This window comes from Glycine max, chromosome 1 (genome assembly GCF_000004515.6).
Source record: "Glycine max cultivar Williams 82 chromosome 1, Glycine_max_v4.0, whole genome shotgun sequence".
NCBI classification, from domain to species: Eukaryota; Viridiplantae; Streptophyta; class Magnoliopsida; order Fabales; family Fabaceae; genus Glycine; species Glycine max.
This window is the reverse complement of record NC_016088.4, coordinates 2,594,155-2,611,546: the sequence shown is the minus strand read 5'-3', so window position 1 is coordinate 2,611,546 and position 17,392 is coordinate 2,594,155. Positions and strand designations below refer to the sequence as shown.

Here is a 17,392-nt window from a genome sequence, read left to right as displayed (position 1 = left end):
CCCACGATTCGACGGCTTAGGCCCTTCTGGTTGGGTTTTCAAAATTACGCAATTCTTTGAATACTATTCCACCCCTAAATCAGAGCGTCTCACCATCGCCTCCTTTTATATAGAGGGTCCGGCCTTAGCCTGGTTTTAGTGGATGATGCGTAGCCATCAGCTCACCACCTGGACGAGCTTCCTGCAGGTAATCGAGGCCCGTTTCGCGCATTCCCCGTACGAGGACCCAACCGAAATTCTCTTCAAATTAACACAAAAAGGCACAGTTAGTGATTACCTGACTCAATTTGAAACTCTAGCCAATCGTATTGTCGGACTGTCGTCACCTTTCCTCCTAAGTTATTTTGTCTCGGGACTGGACCTTGACATTCGACGCAAGGTGCAGGCTCTTCAGCCTCTCACCTTGGTTCACGCCGCCAGTTTGGCCTGCCTTCAAGAAGAAACACTTGCAGAACATCGTTGTGGCTCTCGCGGTAGGACTTTCAATGGACCCAGTTTCTCTTCACTGTGACCCCCTTCTACCACTCTCTCACCCCCAAACCTACCATTATTACCATCTCCAGCAAAACCCCCTCCCTAACCCTTAAAGAAACTCACCCCAGCGGAAAAGGCGAGTCGGCTAGAGTAAGGGCTCTGCTTTAACTGTGATGAGAAATTCACTAGGGGGCATCGTTGCGCCTCTCGGTTCTTCCTTCTCATCGCAGATGAAAAAACAGGAAGATGACGTTGCAGACCCTAAAATAGCATTTTCAGCCCCAAGAAATTAGTTGACCCATCATGATACTATACTCATCAGCTTGGCGAAGAAATTAACTAAGGCCCAACAGAGGATGAAGCAGATTGTAGATAAGCAGCAACGGGACGTGAAATGTGAAGAAGGGGACTGCGTATTAGTCAAATTAAGACCGCGTCGTCAATCGTCTGCAACAGGTAGTCCTTATTCCAAATTAGCTAAGAGGTTTTATGGGCCATTTGAAATCACCAAGAAGATAGGACCAGTTGCCTACAAACTTGATCTGTCGACAACATCGCGGATTCATCCAGTGTTTCACTGTTCCCTACTCAAACCTTATCTCCCACCCACGGTATCGACGGAGGTCCCAATCGATCTACCAGCTTCAGCTGAAGATAATCAACCCATCATAACCTCACTCATGATACTGGATACAAAATGGCAAACTTTTGACAATGGCAGACAATTACTAGTGCTTGTTCAGTGGACGGGAATACTTCCTGAAGACACCTCCTGGGAGCAGTGGGAGATTCTAAAGGCATAATGCAACCTTGAGGACAAGGTTGTTTTGGAAGCCCATGGGGATGTTATGACTAGAAACAATGATCAACGGAACCAGGAACCAGGAAATGCAGAACCAAGCAAGGATGCAAAACCAAATAATGAAGACAATCGAAGGCCAAAAAGGGAAATCAACAAACCCCACTACCTTAAGGATTTTGTTTAGCAAATCAGGAAGTATTGGCTGAGCTGGCAGCTGAGTAGTGGCACTCTAGATGATTTGTCGATTGAATATTCCATTCCGTTAAGAATTGTCCCCCTTGATTTTATAATTGTTTTCCTCCAAGGCACATAATGCCAAAATCCGTTATAAATTTGTTAGCAGAATTTCTATATGTATAGGAATTATGTATTCTAATGGATAAGCAGAAATAAAATCTCTTTTCCTCACTTGATTCTGGAGGTTTCTAGACCTCGAATGCTAGGATTTATTTTCAGCTCATAATAGCTACCGTCAAAGGATAACTTGAAGAAGCCCAAAACACATTGAAACCCACCAAAACTCAGAGAAGGGTAGACGGTGATCAAACCAAGCTTTGATTAATTTCTTGCCAAGACACTCACACGCAGAAGGGGAAACAAGAGTAGAACCAGTTGCTCCAATAGTGATATTGAAGACCAAGAAGCCACGTGGATGAAATTGGCTTTCAATTCCTTGTTATTTATCTCAACAATTGCTGATCATTTTATTGGATGGACAAGAGATGGATTTCATGTAATTAAAAACTTGGTTTTGGTGTGCACTCAAGAGAGATGGAGTACACAGATGATATTGAAGATGAAGAACTGAAATGTAAAATAATCATGAAAAATATTTACTAAAATTTGGGATTCGAATAATATATTTGTGTATAACAAAATTTAAAATTAAATATAATCAAATAACCTACAATAATGGATTTGGTTCCTCTAGAGCACTTATTAGAAGAATCCAATATAAGAGAGATAGTCTTAGACTCATTTAAATGAATTTTTCTTAAATGTTGTTCGATTATTTTTTTTTTTTATCAAGGTTGACCATACAATAAGAAAGATTTATCTAGTATTATGTGAAATAGAAATATGTGAAGTCGAAAATGATAAATTTAATTTAATATGTGAATAGATTATTTGATATTCTCGAATATGTTAATTCGAACAAAAGTAATCAAGAATCATAAATCGAACGCTTAGAGTAATAGTTACTAAACACTTGCTGATTATTCAAAATGAGAAAAGGCACGAAACAAGTGGCAGAATTCGAAAGAATCAGTTTGTGTTCAAATATACGTGTCATGATGAGCTCCAAAAATCAGCTATTTATATCTCCTATAAATAAGTACAAATATACTGTGTTTATTTTATTACGAACATTTGCATATACTTTCTGTCCACCAAATAATGTCGCTCTCTATGGTTCTACGGTTCAATGGAAAAATATATATGGACCATGCATATTTACAAACAAAGCTTGTCCATATTAAAGCCACCCGTATTTGATAAGCATCGTACAAAAAGGAAAGATCGAGAAGCTAGAATATATAGTTAACATACGAAAAAGAAAAAAAAATTATATACATTGGTCGGACAGGAGAAAATGGACAACACTTCTTTGGATATAAAGTTAAAAGAGTTTGAGATTTTTTTCTGCTACAAAAAGTTTTATATTTTTAGTATAAAGACCTATAGACAAATTATTTTAACTTGTATTCAGACAAACCCTTTTTTTAAGTCGGCCTCAAATTGTTTGTTTATTGTTTTTGGGTTAATTACTCATTTTCCTGTACTTGCACAATTTTTACAATTTAAACTCTACGTTTAAAACTATTTATTTTAGTTTCTACATGTTTTAACTTGTTTCAGTATACTTTTTTTATTTTTTTCTGTAATTTTGGACAGTAGAGACTAAATCGGTTCAAAAATAGTATGAAACTAATAACTTTTTAGGCATAAGACTAAAATATAAAGATTACGTAAATATATGAATCAAACGAGTAGTTAATCCTTTTGATAGTATTTATTCTACGAGCATATTTCTATTTTTCTAATAATGTGTCTCTTAATTTCATGAATAGAACACTAGAAGAAAATAGAAGAGAATATGAAAACATTTCTCATCAGCTATTTTTTGTTGTTTTTAAAACATTTGTTTTAGAAATAATTTTAAAAACTTAATAGATTTTAGATGGGAACTTAATTGCTAAGCAGTGCGAAATTATTTTAGAAAACAATTTTTAAAACAAAAAATTTGAGAATGATATGAAACAAGCCCTTAAACATCAACCCCAGAAAATTATATGCTAAACCACATCGATCTAACACACTAGTAAAGTTAAGGGTTAGCAGTTTAACCAATTGCTAACCAGATCCAACTTGCATGCAATAATACAAATTTCTTGTTGGAAGCATCTATCTGGCTACTGGCTAGTACGTGCTTGCCACTTTCACATAAATATATTATAATTGGGAAAATTCTTCTTATAGCAGGTCAATTTTCTACGGAATTGATCGGGAACTAAACTAACATTGAAAGGAAAAGACGAGGAAAGCCACCTTCTCTACTCGATAAAGAAGCCGGACATTGAGACAAGCCACTTTCATCATCAATAGCTTCACATGGAAAAGATGATGGCATTCTAATTTTAAGGAAAATGTTTTTTCCAACACAAAAATAGACAAAATCTGTCCTTTTAACCCGTAGAGTATCTCACGTATATATAGGAAGATAATAAACAATAAGAAGTAAACATAATGTGATATATAATCTTTTTTTTAAATAGCGGAAGGAGAAATTCTAACCATGGATTTTCTAAAACTTTTTAAATATGTTATTTAATATTGGTTAAAATTCATTAGAAATCACCAATATTTTTTAATTTTATTTTTTATTTAATTATCTTCTAATTTTGACTTAAATATATTTTTTCTTATAATTTTTTTTTTTTGCTTTTCGTCTTGCAAATCTTTTTAATGCTTACAAACTATCTTCATTTTATTTTTAGTCCTTAAATGACTTTAGATATTACTTTGAGTTGTGAAAAATATTATATAAAATGGCATACTGACAAAAATTAAAATAAATATAATTTACAAGGATTAAAAATAAATAATAATTTTGTAAGAATGAAAAACAAAAAACATTAAATTCTAAAGACAAAATATATTTAAACCTATAATTTTTAATATTTTTTAACCAAAATAAGACGTATATTATAAAAAAATGTGTTGCTAAGGCTTCTCAAAATGGAAGTGTTAATTTTAAGAAAAATTATAGCAAAATAGTTTTTTAATACATTCTTTACATATAAATTGAAGATTATAAACTTTTGTAAATCTCACTACTTCTTATTTAATGTGCTTTCCTAATTTTATAATTTTTAATGAATTTTGAATAACATAATATTTATGCTAAAATAATGTGTTGCTAATACTCTCTAATTTTAATTAACAAAACCTTATGAACTACTCCGTTTCTTAGTGTTCTGTTTCGACACATCCAAAGCAAATGGGAGCGAGTACGTCATATGAAAATATAGAGCTATATAGTTTAGTGGCCTATTATTGATATGAAACTTAGCTCAAATTGTAAAAGTGGATATATTTTGATCATGGGTTATTATTAAATAGGCTAATTCTAAAATTAAATAAAAAAAAGTTATACGGAGATGGTTCGCTTAGCTTTTAGTGAGTTGATCGCATCTGATAAAATGTCTGCTTTCCTATATGATACCAAGAAGTCTTGTGAGTTAAGATTAGGGATAGAAATAGGTGAGACAATCTTATAAGGATCTACAGTTTAGTTTGGTTAAGGTCTGACTTGACCACTTGTTTATTAAAAAAGTTAATTAAAAAGGTCAGGTTATAGGCTTAAAAAAAATTCACTAAGCCTAAATAGTAAGTCTATCTAAATTAAATATATTTTTACTTTCACTTATCAGTTATCTCACTTACTTGTAATAGCAGGCCACAAGAGTCACGTGGTCCATCAAGGACCTTTTTGTTGGAATATTGGTGGTCCACAAGAGTCACATAGTACGTAAGTTTAGAATCGGTCCAACACTTTCATTCCTACTTTCACATTCCTACACCATTAATACATTTCTACTTCTTCAGATTCCTTCTTTTGATAGTGGACCTATCTTGGACTCTTGGTCTATCACGTGACTCACACAAGTTTGTAGACCTTTTATGTATTTAGTTATATCAAAAATATACTTTTGCCCTCATTCCTTTATTCAACATGTGTCCTCCCAAATTGGCAAAATGGGAATTTTAAAAAAAAAATATAACAGCTTTTTGCGAACCCTTCTCAGTTCTGAATCTTTGCCGCCCTATAGCCATCGCACACCACCCACTGCCATCATGCATCGTTGCTCGCTGTCACACATGACCATTGTTAAATCATTGGAAAATGTATCAATTTGTCACAAGTAGTAAAGTAAAACGGAAGCCCGAGTGAGTCCACATAGATTGGTGCAAACCCAATTTTCAAGTAATTGATAGAGCAAAAAAGATAAGGAATTGTAAGTGAGAAATTAAAGGGGAAAGTAAAAGGCAAAAAGACAAGAAAAATAAACAATAATTTAAATGTGAATGATGAATTCAAAATGCAAATGTATTGGGACCTAGCATACCAAAATTACTTGTGATACAATGTTAATAATTTTTCTCTATCTAATGTTGTTAACTCGTTGACAAGTGTACTAATTTGTCACAAGTAATAAAGTAACTAGGTTATTTGTACTTAGATTGGTGTAAACCCAATTTTTAAGCAACTAGAAGGGGTAGAAGAGATAAGGAATTGTAAGTGGGAAATTAGAGGGCAAAAGTAAAAGATAAGAAAACAAGAAAAATAAACAATAACTTGAAAGTGAAGGATGAATTTAGAATGCAAATGTGTTGGGGCCTAGCATGCTAAAATTACTTGTGATGCAATGTTAATAATTTTTCTCTATCTAATGTTATCTTAGTTTCCACCCGCATCTACTATGATACTCCATGTTTGGTTCTTGCATGAAGAACCTAATTTATCTATTTCCTCTCCCAAATTCCTTTGCAAAGATAAAATATTAAATCACATTAAGATTAAAGATGCATGAAATAAGCTAAATAAACATCACTCTATTCCTAACAATGATTTGATTTACCAGTTCCTTAGAAAATAACCATTTTCCAATGCATTATGCATGAGTATAGATGATCAGACCATAAAACTAGAATTGCATTAAATAGATAGTAAGGAAGAGTCACATTACAAGAAATTGGTCTGCTAGGCTCCCAACAATAGGAGTTCAGGCTTTCATTGTCATAAGAGACTTCACACTTTAGGGGTTGATGTGGATAGAAGAATAAGAGGGATGAATAAAGGAAGAGAAAGGAAGAATGACTATAGAAGGGGGGTTTTCCTCGATGAGAGATACTCAGGCTTAAGATGTATTCAATAGAGAGCTCTAAGACTCAGTGTCTTTCCCCTTTGCTTCCTATGACCTTGCACTAGGCGCGCCCTTCCGGGCTTAGCGAGTATGGCAGTGTGATCACGCACTGAGCGCGACAGCGTCTGGGCTTGGCGAGTATGGCGGCGATCACGCGCTTAGCACGTGATTCAAGCTAAGCCCACCTTTGGACTTCTTTGTGGGCATACTTCAAGCTAAGCTTGAGTTTGCCGCTAAGCAAGACAACGCGTTGGGTTTGTCTTGTGCGCTAAGCAAGCTATCCCAATCTTTAATTTTTTTTCAAGGCTTTTTCTTCAAGTTTCTGCATCAATTTTTTCTCTAAAGCACTTGTGATTTTCTTCTTTTGAATCCTATTGGTAAAAAATTAAAATGATATTAAAATCCTCATTATTCCATTTAAAACATTAGTAAAATAGAGAAATTCTAATCATTCTTAATCAAAATTAACTATCAATTAAACCAAAATTTCACAGTTATCAACCATGGAGGATGCTTATGTGGAAGGGGAGTTGTTGTTGCAGTGTTTGAGGTGGTGGGCATGGGTTAGTGAAGTTGGAGCGGTGAGTTTAAGGGAGTGGAATGGATATGAGGAATAGGGTTTAGTTTGTAAAGGGGAGAGAGTGAGAAAGATGGAAGTTCCTAAACTTTAGCTTTGTTTATGTAGTTCTCCTGTTATGTAATATTATTATTTTGTTGTTCACTTTTGTCCATTTGTTGAGAATTGGTTTGGAGTGCTAAGGATTCAAAACATGTAATTGATATTGTAAGTGCACATAGTGCAGTTCTATTTGTTCATATTGTTGCACATAAAACTAAATGTGTGAGTGCAGTTATATATATTTTAAAATTTTAATATGTACTGGGTCAATTACTAACCTATTGATTCAACCACTGATCCAGTGTCTCGATCGAGTCGATTTTCTATAAACTGATAATAATACTTTATTTTAGTGTTTTTTTTTATGAGTTTCTCTTTTCTCTTCTATTTTTTACTCATGTGTTTTTCTATTTAAAATATTTAACTTTATAACAATTTTAAGTAACAAATATCAATTTCTAAAAAATTGAATTATTTTGTAAATATTACTTTTCTCTTTAGATATAATTATTTATATTATTTATTTATATGAATTAATTATACATTTTATAGTATTGAATTATTTAATTTGTATTTTAAATTTTTACTTAGATTAGAAAAAATGTGCACAAAACATGTATCATAAATCAATAATTTATATTTTTTTTCATGTTTATGATAACCATCATTCCTACATTCATTAAAACTTTAATACACCCCAACTAAGGTTTACCTTACCTATTAAAAAAATTCACAAATTTTGCTATCAAGACAAAAAAAATATAGCAACATGATGTTATTTTGTGAAATCAACAATTAGATTGAGTGATACTACATTCGTTTCAGATTCTTACACTCCTAAACAAACATTTTCTACATAACTAAAGTGAAGAATTCAACTCAAATTTAACACCAACTATCATCAATGTTAGAAAGAAGTATTATTTTATTTTGTATCAAGATGATTTTTTCCTATATATCTTAAATATAAAGACAAAATGATCCTAAAAAATTGTATGTATCCTTATACTTGTACATATAACAATTTTAAATACCAGATATCAATTTCTAAAAAAATGTATTATTTTGTAAATATTACTTTTCTCTTTAGATATAATTATTTATTTATATGAATTAATTATACATGCATTTTATAGTATTGAATTATTTAATTTGTATTTTAAATTTTTACTTAGATTAGAAAAAATGTACACAAAACATGTATCATAAATCAATAATTTATATTTTTTTCATGCTTATATAACTATCATTCTTACATCCATTAAAACTTTAATACACCCAATTAAGGTCTATCTTTCCTATTAAAAAAATCACAAATTTTGCTAGCAAGACAAATAAAAATATAACATAGTGATTTATGTGCATGCACAAGTTATTGTTTTGTGAAACCAACAATTAGAATAGAGGGAAACACATTAGTTTTAGATTCATACACACCTAAACAAACATTGTCCTTCATCACAAAAGTGCAAAATTGAACTAAAGTTTAATAGAAACTATCAACAATGTCAAAAAAAAAGTATAATGATAACTATATTTAAATTGCATTCAAATTATTGCCAACTAATATCTATTAATTTATCTCATATTCTAATTTTTCAAACATTCAAAAAAATATTTAATTTTTTAATCTAAGCATAATTTTAATAGTAAAAAAAAAACAAAATCAAGCAAAACAAATCGTGCATGTGCACGGATAACCGACTAATTTTAAAATATATAAAGGTATGGTGGTTTCATTTAATTTTCAGATATCCTTTATTAAAAAGTATGTTGGTTTCATTTTTACATGTAAAAAGTAAAGTTGAAGTATATGGAAGCAGATCTTTTGTAAAATATGTACAAATCTTCTTTGCATATATGCTTCGTTGTGGATCTGTGGTCAGAATGTAAAGGAGGAAAAAAATCTTCTCAGATTTACTTTTTCTTTTCAACTTTTAAAAACCCCGTAATTACGTGCCACTATGTCTATCGTCCAATTAAAGTACTTATCATTTAAGAAATAAAAAGAAAAGTGGAGTGTAATGTGTTCAAATTCAACTAATAATACGCATATATTCTACAATGAGATCTAACGAATCACAAGGAGACGAGTAATAATTTAGCATCCTCAGTGGGTGGTTGAGACAAAGGAAACAACACAAGAGGATTTAGCACAGCAGAACAAGTAACAATAAGAAATTGTAAGTAAAAAGAATGACAAACTGTTTTATTCTTTCAATTATTAGATGTACAATGAAATGATCAAGGTCATCTACATACACGTGTGAACACCAAAACAATGAATCACCAAATAATCATCATCAACCCTCCCAAATCTCGAATGAACAAACACATCAACAACGTACAAAAACTAGGAGAAAAAAGAAAACACATAAAACCCGAAGAAGAAGAAGAAGAAAAAAGAAACCGCTACTCAACATGACCAGAGGATGAAATAAATCAAATAGATCCCGTCCGTCCGTGTGCGGAAAAGAAAGATCAAGGGCGGAAATGCCACCACGTGGGACGAATCAAAGACAATTGTTCTCATGAAAGATCTTAAGCCACCAAGGCCATGGCTACGAAGGTTCCAGCGAGTGCAGAGGTAGCAATGAAGGCCTTGCTGGCGGAGAATGCAGCGGAGGGCGGTGGAGGCTCGGCGCTACCGGAGGGTCCGGGTGAGGGTCCTGGTGGAGTGTTAGGAGAGGTGGGGCTTGGTGTCACTGTAGGAGAAGGTGAAGGAGGAGAGGCTGCAGGAGAGGAAGCAGGTGTAGGTGCAGCCGTTGGTGGTGCTGGTGCTGGTGTTGGTGTTGCTGCTGGTGGTGGAGTTGCTGCTGGTGGTGGAGTTGCTGCTGGTGGTGGGGTTGCTGGTGGTGGGGTTGCTGGTGTGGTGGGTGCTGGTGCAGGTGCTGATCTGGGTGGTGGTGGTGATGGGGTTGTAGTGGGTGGTTGTGACGGTGCAGCACCTGGTGCTTGGGCTAAGCATGAGCTAGCCAAGAGCCCCAAGATCAGAAACAGTTGCACAGCACCAGAACCCATATCTAGAGAGAAAGTAGTAGTAGTAGCAGTGCTTCGGTGTGTAAGAGAGAGATAAGAGAGTTTGAGCAGTGGAAAGACGATAAGAGAACAGAATATATAAAAAGAGGTAAAGTCTGAAGTGGGGGTAGGGGGCTTCAAAGGCGTTAAAGGACAGCGGCGATTAATGCATCAATAATGCTACAAGATTCCTTCAACTCCAATGTCTTAATTCAATTATACAATTCATCTAGAGAAACAAAATTATTGTATTAATGATATAAAAAAATTTACACAATTCAATCATAATTTATTAATTTTTAAAATAATTTAAATAATAATTTATGCTATGTTACAATATTATAATATTATTAATATATAATTATTAAACTCATTTATCTAATTCATTATTTATGTTGTAACTGTACTATCTTGCTGGCCTTTGGCCACTTTTACATTATATCGTGGACTAAGTCATGGGTGTGATGCGAGTAATAATAATGGGTCAACACTTAACACTCGATTGCTTCTTTTTTTTTTTCTTTATTTGAATATTTTTTTGGGACTGGTTAGCTGGTAGGACAATTTTTTTTGCTATGTTTGTGTAATTGTGGCAAATATTAGCTGGCAGATGTGGTTGCTGTGGCCAAATTGAGGATTTTACATTGTGCACTATGATTTTTTATTTTTTTTTGAATGTGTGTATTTGGTTTGCCTTTTTGTCCATTGTAGTTGTGAAATATTACCTGAACACCCCGTTTGGATCAGGACACGTGTCGGTTCAGAGGGTCAGTGAGCGGTCGCTGTCTTCCGCCACCCCTCTGTACGGCGTTTTTCCAGCCATTTTTCTAATCTTACTACACTTCCTTCCGTGTTAAGCTTTTTTACTCTAACGCTCTATTTATTTAAGAATTAAAGAAAAGAAAAACAAAATTGAATTTTAAATGGAAGACAAAGGAAAAAAGAAAAATTCTTATTTTTATTTTTCAAACTAAAACAGTATATCATTATTCGTACTTTTTCTTTCTTTCAAAAGACCATAACTTTTCAACAACTCATAAAGTCATCCTACGATTTTACTAGGGTGCCCTCGTGTTCTAACCTTTGATCAAAAGCACACACGTGTGTTCTTTTTAGTCCGTTGATGGGTTCAGTCTTGTCGGGGTACTTCGCCCGCGTTGAGGCCACTCGTGTCTTATCTTTTGCCCGATAACAACTTTTTTGTTAATTATTATCTATAAAGAATTTCAGAATCTTAAAAAAATCAAACTAAATGCTAATTATTCTTAAGTGAACTGCCTAACCCTTTTCCATTAGATCCTTTCTCTATTTCTAATGGTAACATAATTTTATTCGGTAAATTTGCATTTTCTGTTTGAAAAACTGGATACATTACCCTTTCATTATTGATATACTTTAGACACATATTTATAATGGTGTAGAAAGAGACAAAGAATGATTTAAACTAGTCGTACCAACAATGATTAATTGAAGTAGTTGGAGTTTGTACCAACAATCGAAATACTTATTTAGAATGACAGACACAGAAAAAGAAAAATTAAACTGGGTGTTGCAAATGGAAAACAACTAACATGTTACATGTTCAGCATTCAACTCCAAATAATATAATGTATACGATAATATTTGTAAAGAAAATAGTGTATGATGCATGTTTTGTTGTCGTGGTGGTGGTATTGTTGAGCACATGATGATAGAGGACTAGAGTGAGATGGAGTTGGAGGAGGAATGTGCAGCTGGAACTAGAGTGAGCCTGCTACATAACAATACATGTGGCATGAAAGGAATAAGAGGACCATGTGACAAAATGGGGAAATCCAATGTATCCCGTTGTCATTTTTCAGACTATGAGGGGCAAAGTCTTCACTAGGGTTTGTGTATGTATTTTTAATGATGAACTAGGAGCTGGCAAAAGCTGGCAATTATCAAGTTCTTAATAATACCAGTTATTTTGGACTTTTGCAATTCTTTTTGTTTGTCCGATTTTGCTTGTAAAATATGTGGAAAACAAAGCGGAAAAGGAGGTTTCTCGATCGCAATTCGCATGCCCAGAAATGAGTAGAATTATCATGGTTTCATCTCATTTAAAATATATTCCTCATTTGAAAGGACTTGAAAGCTAGTTTATTTATTAATAAAATGCCTGCATTTCTATTTCGTGGTGGAACTATCTACTACAATTTATGAGAAGTGGAAATGTGGAATGTTCGATCGCGCTGAATCAACGTAAGGACAACTAAAAGAAGAAGAAAACAAAAAATATACATATGATAGGTTTTTATTTTCCTGAAATGCATTGTACTACATTCTTTTTCAATTTTTTTTACTCTCTGCATTGTACTACGCTTTTATATATATGGATCATAATACTTAATTGTATGACTTTTTCCAACGCATACAAGTATATAATTGGATAAAAATGTCTTTTACAACTCCACAGTTTTTCTTTAATTTTAGAGAGTAATATATAAGATAAAAAATAAATGAGAAATGAATTAATTATATTTACTTATAAATACGGTTTTAATTAAAATGGAGTTTAAATTATATTACTAATATTTGGATAAAAAAATTCAACGCGAAAAAGTATTCAATTTCAATTTTCATAGCAGTACTATAACTAAAAGAAAAATAATATTCTTTTACATTACGTTATATTTAGATAGATAAAAAGTAGAACATAAATAAATAGAAGAAAATAGAAAATATGTACAAAATGAAGTAGATTTTTAAGTTATTTAGTTTGAGAGGAAAACAAAAAGATCGAAGTTGCTGAGCTTTGTTTTCTTTTTTCTCCCGTGAAACTGTTTTTTTATTTAAAGGAAATGTACATTTTGTTTGTTATGAAAAGATATTTTCATTGTGAAGGAAACGATAACGTTATTTCTTCGAGTGACAAAAATGCTTTTAAGTCAATATCATGAGGAATTATACGATAATTGGGTAATATAACTAGATGGTATATTTGTTTGCGACATGTGTCTTACAATCTTACTCGTAGCGCTAAAAATATTATCCATTTCCACTATTGTACGTTCATTATTGTTTATTTATTTAAGTGGTAAATTAAAATGTTAAATTATAAATTGCGATCGATCGTAACAATAATAACAAAAATATTTTTTATCAATCGAGGTGGGTTATTTGTATCACCCAACATTATTAAGTTAAAAATTATATTCTCCGAAATATTAAATATTATAAGACCCTTTCTTCACAATTTTTTTCAATATCCTTTTGTTCCCCTGCATCCCTTCTTTTTTTTACTAAAAACATATAATTTATTCTTTAATTTCACTAATATTTCCGATGTCATCTATATAAGTGTTCAAACTGCCTTTATGAAATTTATGTTATCTTTTTTCTTTATAATAGATGTCAAGGCAATTTTGTTTTACACAATTGTGACTGCCATCTAAACTTATATTGCATTATTTATATTCCAATCATGAAAGATCAATTGTGATTTTGTCTCTTGGAGAGATATATAGGTTTGAAAACTGATTGTGTTAGATCCATAAAAAAATATGTTATTTCTATTTCTCTCACGTGCATGGAGATTAATTATATCCAACTAAGGGGATAATTATCTCCACCATCATAGTGATCAATTGTGATTTTGTCATCCTTCCCTTGATTTAAATACTCCACTCTTGTCTATCGATTATAAAAAAAACATATTTTTCACTTATTAAAAAAATTAGTTAAGTTCATTAAATTATGTTATTTATAATTAAAAATTAACACTTTCCTTAAATTGTTTTTTATTGGAACTTGATATTAAGCATAAAAAATTCTTTCGTCTAATTAAATAAAAGAAATCAAAAAGAAATTACTAATTAAGTTGTACATAGACTAAATTTAATGCCCAATATTTGACAAATATTCAATCCATTGAATTGGTCTAAATTCAGGAGGATACACAACTCTTTAACATTGAGCATAAAAGGTAGACAAGACTAAAGTGACAATAAGCTTCCATAAGCATGTGTTAAATTGTTGGTCCTCGCTTGGGCGAGTACAACTTACAAAGTAAATTATTTATTTTATCATATAATATTTTTCTAAAACACATGTTTCCTAAGAGAGGTTTTTTTTCAATTTATTTATTTTAATTTTGTTCTTTCTATGATTCATAAATCCTTTTTAGATTTTAGAGAACTAATTAACAAAGAAAAGTATAACCTTTAACAAAAATGCTTTGTTTAATTGGATAGATTACGAGAAGAATGATTGGGGAAAGATAAAAAGCATATGTACTGAAATAAAAAATATTAGCAACACATTTTATAATACATTCTTTTAAATATATTTTCTACTATTAATTAAAATTTATTAAAAATAAGAAAAATGTACATCTCAATTCTTATTTAACAAGTCTTCCTTATGATTTTATAATTTTTAATAAATTTTAATTTATAATAAAAAGTATTATACTAGTACTTTATTTTATAAAAATATTTCTACTCATTTGGTTTGTTCAATAAAGTGAAAGGAAGGAAATCAATAGGGAGACCCATGTTAATATTCTATCTACCCAAAAGTGGGGATAAAGGTGAAAAAGTAGTATTTTTTTGCTAAAAGACCAAATGTAATTGTTCTTATTTTTTTCATAATTTATTCCTAAAGATATTTATGTCATTTAAAACGTGTTTTATTTTATTTTCTTACAATTTATACACAAACAAATAAAGTAAAATAAAAGTTTTAACTTTCTTTCCTTTTCAATTTTTCTTTTAAGTTAACAACTTAAAAAATTATGATTCTACTTTTTCTCCCCAAACGGCCTTTTATTTTCTTTTCATTTCACTTTCAATCCTTTTACTGTTCTCATAAACTAAACACACTTAAAAACAAAAGTAAACATAAAGGCATTCGCCTCAGTCCACAAGAAATGGAAAGGCAGTAGTTTGAAGTTTTCCTATTAGGTCATCAAAGCCGTGGAAAAAAATATGCTAATCGACACATTTCCCGATTAATCGTCTTTCGTACTTTCGTAGTATTTTTTTTTTATCAGTGTACTTTCGGAGCATTATGTTTCTAAGAAAGCACACAAAAATATTTATAATAAAAGTTACTAACTTTTATATAAATTATATTTTTTTTCGCACTCAAATTCGTATATCTTTCTATATTTCTCGTAACCTAAAAGGTATTAAATGATCATTATTCTTATTTATATAAGATATATTATGAATTTTGTTTCTGTTTTATTTTTCTCGTAGATTAATAAATGTAGTAAGATTTATTATAACACAGAAAGTGCAAGTGGATGACCAAGAACCTCGAATTCGAATACCTAGTTACCAACCAGTATATTTTAAGCTACCTCAATCATAATATATACGTGTCTAAACAATAGTAGAAGTAGCATATTATAAACTTACCTTTCCCACCGTAAATTTGGACGTTAATAATATAATGGCAAACGCCGTTCAACAAACGACGTTGTGTATTATTACTACTACTAATTTCTGATTCGTAGGAATTAAGCCAATTGAAACAGTTTCTTGTTTGCATTGGAACACGAACTTCAGATTCCTCTGCATTACATCAGAGGACATGGTAGTAATAAAGCATCATCATTTAATGGGCATGGTCAAGGAGACCCTCGTGTCACGCTAGACCAAGAAAATGCAGACACACATCTAGCTAGTAAAAGTGACCCTATGATATCCGTTATTTATCTGGTAGTAATAAAGCACAAAAGAAACTGACAGCTAGTAGTCAGAATGAATAATACTTCAAAAGAAGGATTGGAATTGCCGTGACTGAACAAAATTCTAGGCCACTGCAATTCCAACCTTTGAACCTAATATTTTAGATTGAATTAGGTTACATAGTTACCCAATGTCAATTGTTTAGCTTCATTCATTTTATAGTAGAAGGGAAAAGTGACAACAGATTTCACCATTCGGATATAGGGGTGGTTTGGTTGTGGCTAAATTGAGAGGGGAAGAATAGAATAGCAAAGAAATGAGTGGATGTTACGATGTGTGCGCAGTTAATCTGATTGCACCTAAATGGGAAGAAGTGCAGAGAAATACTAATACTATTTATTTCATCTTCAAAATGAGCATATTTGAGCGGAAATTACTATTTCTATTGGCTGCATTGCTTTTAGTTGTTACTTGCTAGTTGCCACAGACGTGATATTTTTTTTTTAAAAAATTGAATGTTTTATAATAATAATAATAATAATAATAATCAATAATAATAATAATAATAATAATAACATATCTTTATTTAATATCAATTTCTGTTTTTCTTTTCTTTTCTTATCTACTAACTAACATATCTTTGTTGCATGTATCACATTGTTCTCAAACCCTTCGGCATCATCGAATTTACCCCTAACATCTAGGTCTGTCACTTCTACTTCTGCGACACCATTGTCGAGTAACACTTTCTGAAATTTGGTTTTGCAAAGGGATAATTTTGAGAATAAAATAAAATAAAATTATATACGAGAGGTGTATTTAGCAAATATATAAGTGGATTTAGCAATTTCCAAAGCCCAAAAGCCATTAACTTTACTGATTTTACAAACTAAAATAATTATTAGTGAAATAGGAAGTTTCCAAAAAGATAACATACAATGTTTTAAATTGGATAACTAAAACTTAAAAATCGTGTAACTAAAACATAAAAATTGGTTAAAAAAAAAGTTTATTTGAGGCAAAAAATCCATGAGTTATGGATAAAATAATTTTTTGTTTTAATTTAATCTCCCATTATGTACACTTCTTTTCTTTAAAGCTTCTCATAAACACACAACCACTATTTTTCTCTCACCCGCTTCTTCTCCTCTGCTGCCTCACACTCACTCCACTTCTCCTTCATCTTTTATTTTTCTTGCACCATTAGTAACACGTCAAAGTTAACTACTACAAAGTGCTAACGTAGTGGGGCTTATAGACTACCACATGAAACATTTAGTAGAGGATCCTCTCTCTCTCTCTCTCTCTCTCTCTCTCTCTCTCTCTCTCTCTCTCTCTCTCTCTCTCTCTCTCTCTCTCTCTCTCTCTCTCTCTCTCTCTCTCTCTCTCTACC

At 31.9% G+C, this 17,392-nt stretch overlaps 1 protein-coding gene and 1 pseudogene across 1 annotated transcript; both read left to right on the top strand.

The window, feature by feature from the left end:
- Nucleotides 1-9,302: 9,302 nt before the first annotated feature.
- Nucleotides 9,303-10,404, top strand: LOC100794187 (glycine-rich cell wall structural protein). Its single transcript, XM_003517417.5, has one exon. It carries the CDS (start codon nucleotides 9,882-9,884, stop codon nucleotides 10,398-10,400), a length of 519 nt encoding a protein of 172 aa, XP_003517465.1. The 5' UTR covers nucleotides 9,303-9,881; the 3' UTR covers nucleotides 10,401-10,404.
- Nucleotides 10,405-10,797: 393 nt separating this feature from the next.
- The window catches only part of LOC112997798 (uncharacterized), an 11,534-nt pseudogene continuing 4,939 nt past the window's right edge, over nucleotides 10,798-17,392 (top strand).

Excerpts from the sequence above, each read along its gene's own strand:
- LOC100794187 (XM_003517417.5), top strand. The coding sequence starts at position 9,882 with ATGGCTACGAAGGTTCCAGCGAGTGCAGAGGTAGCAATGAAGGCCTTG.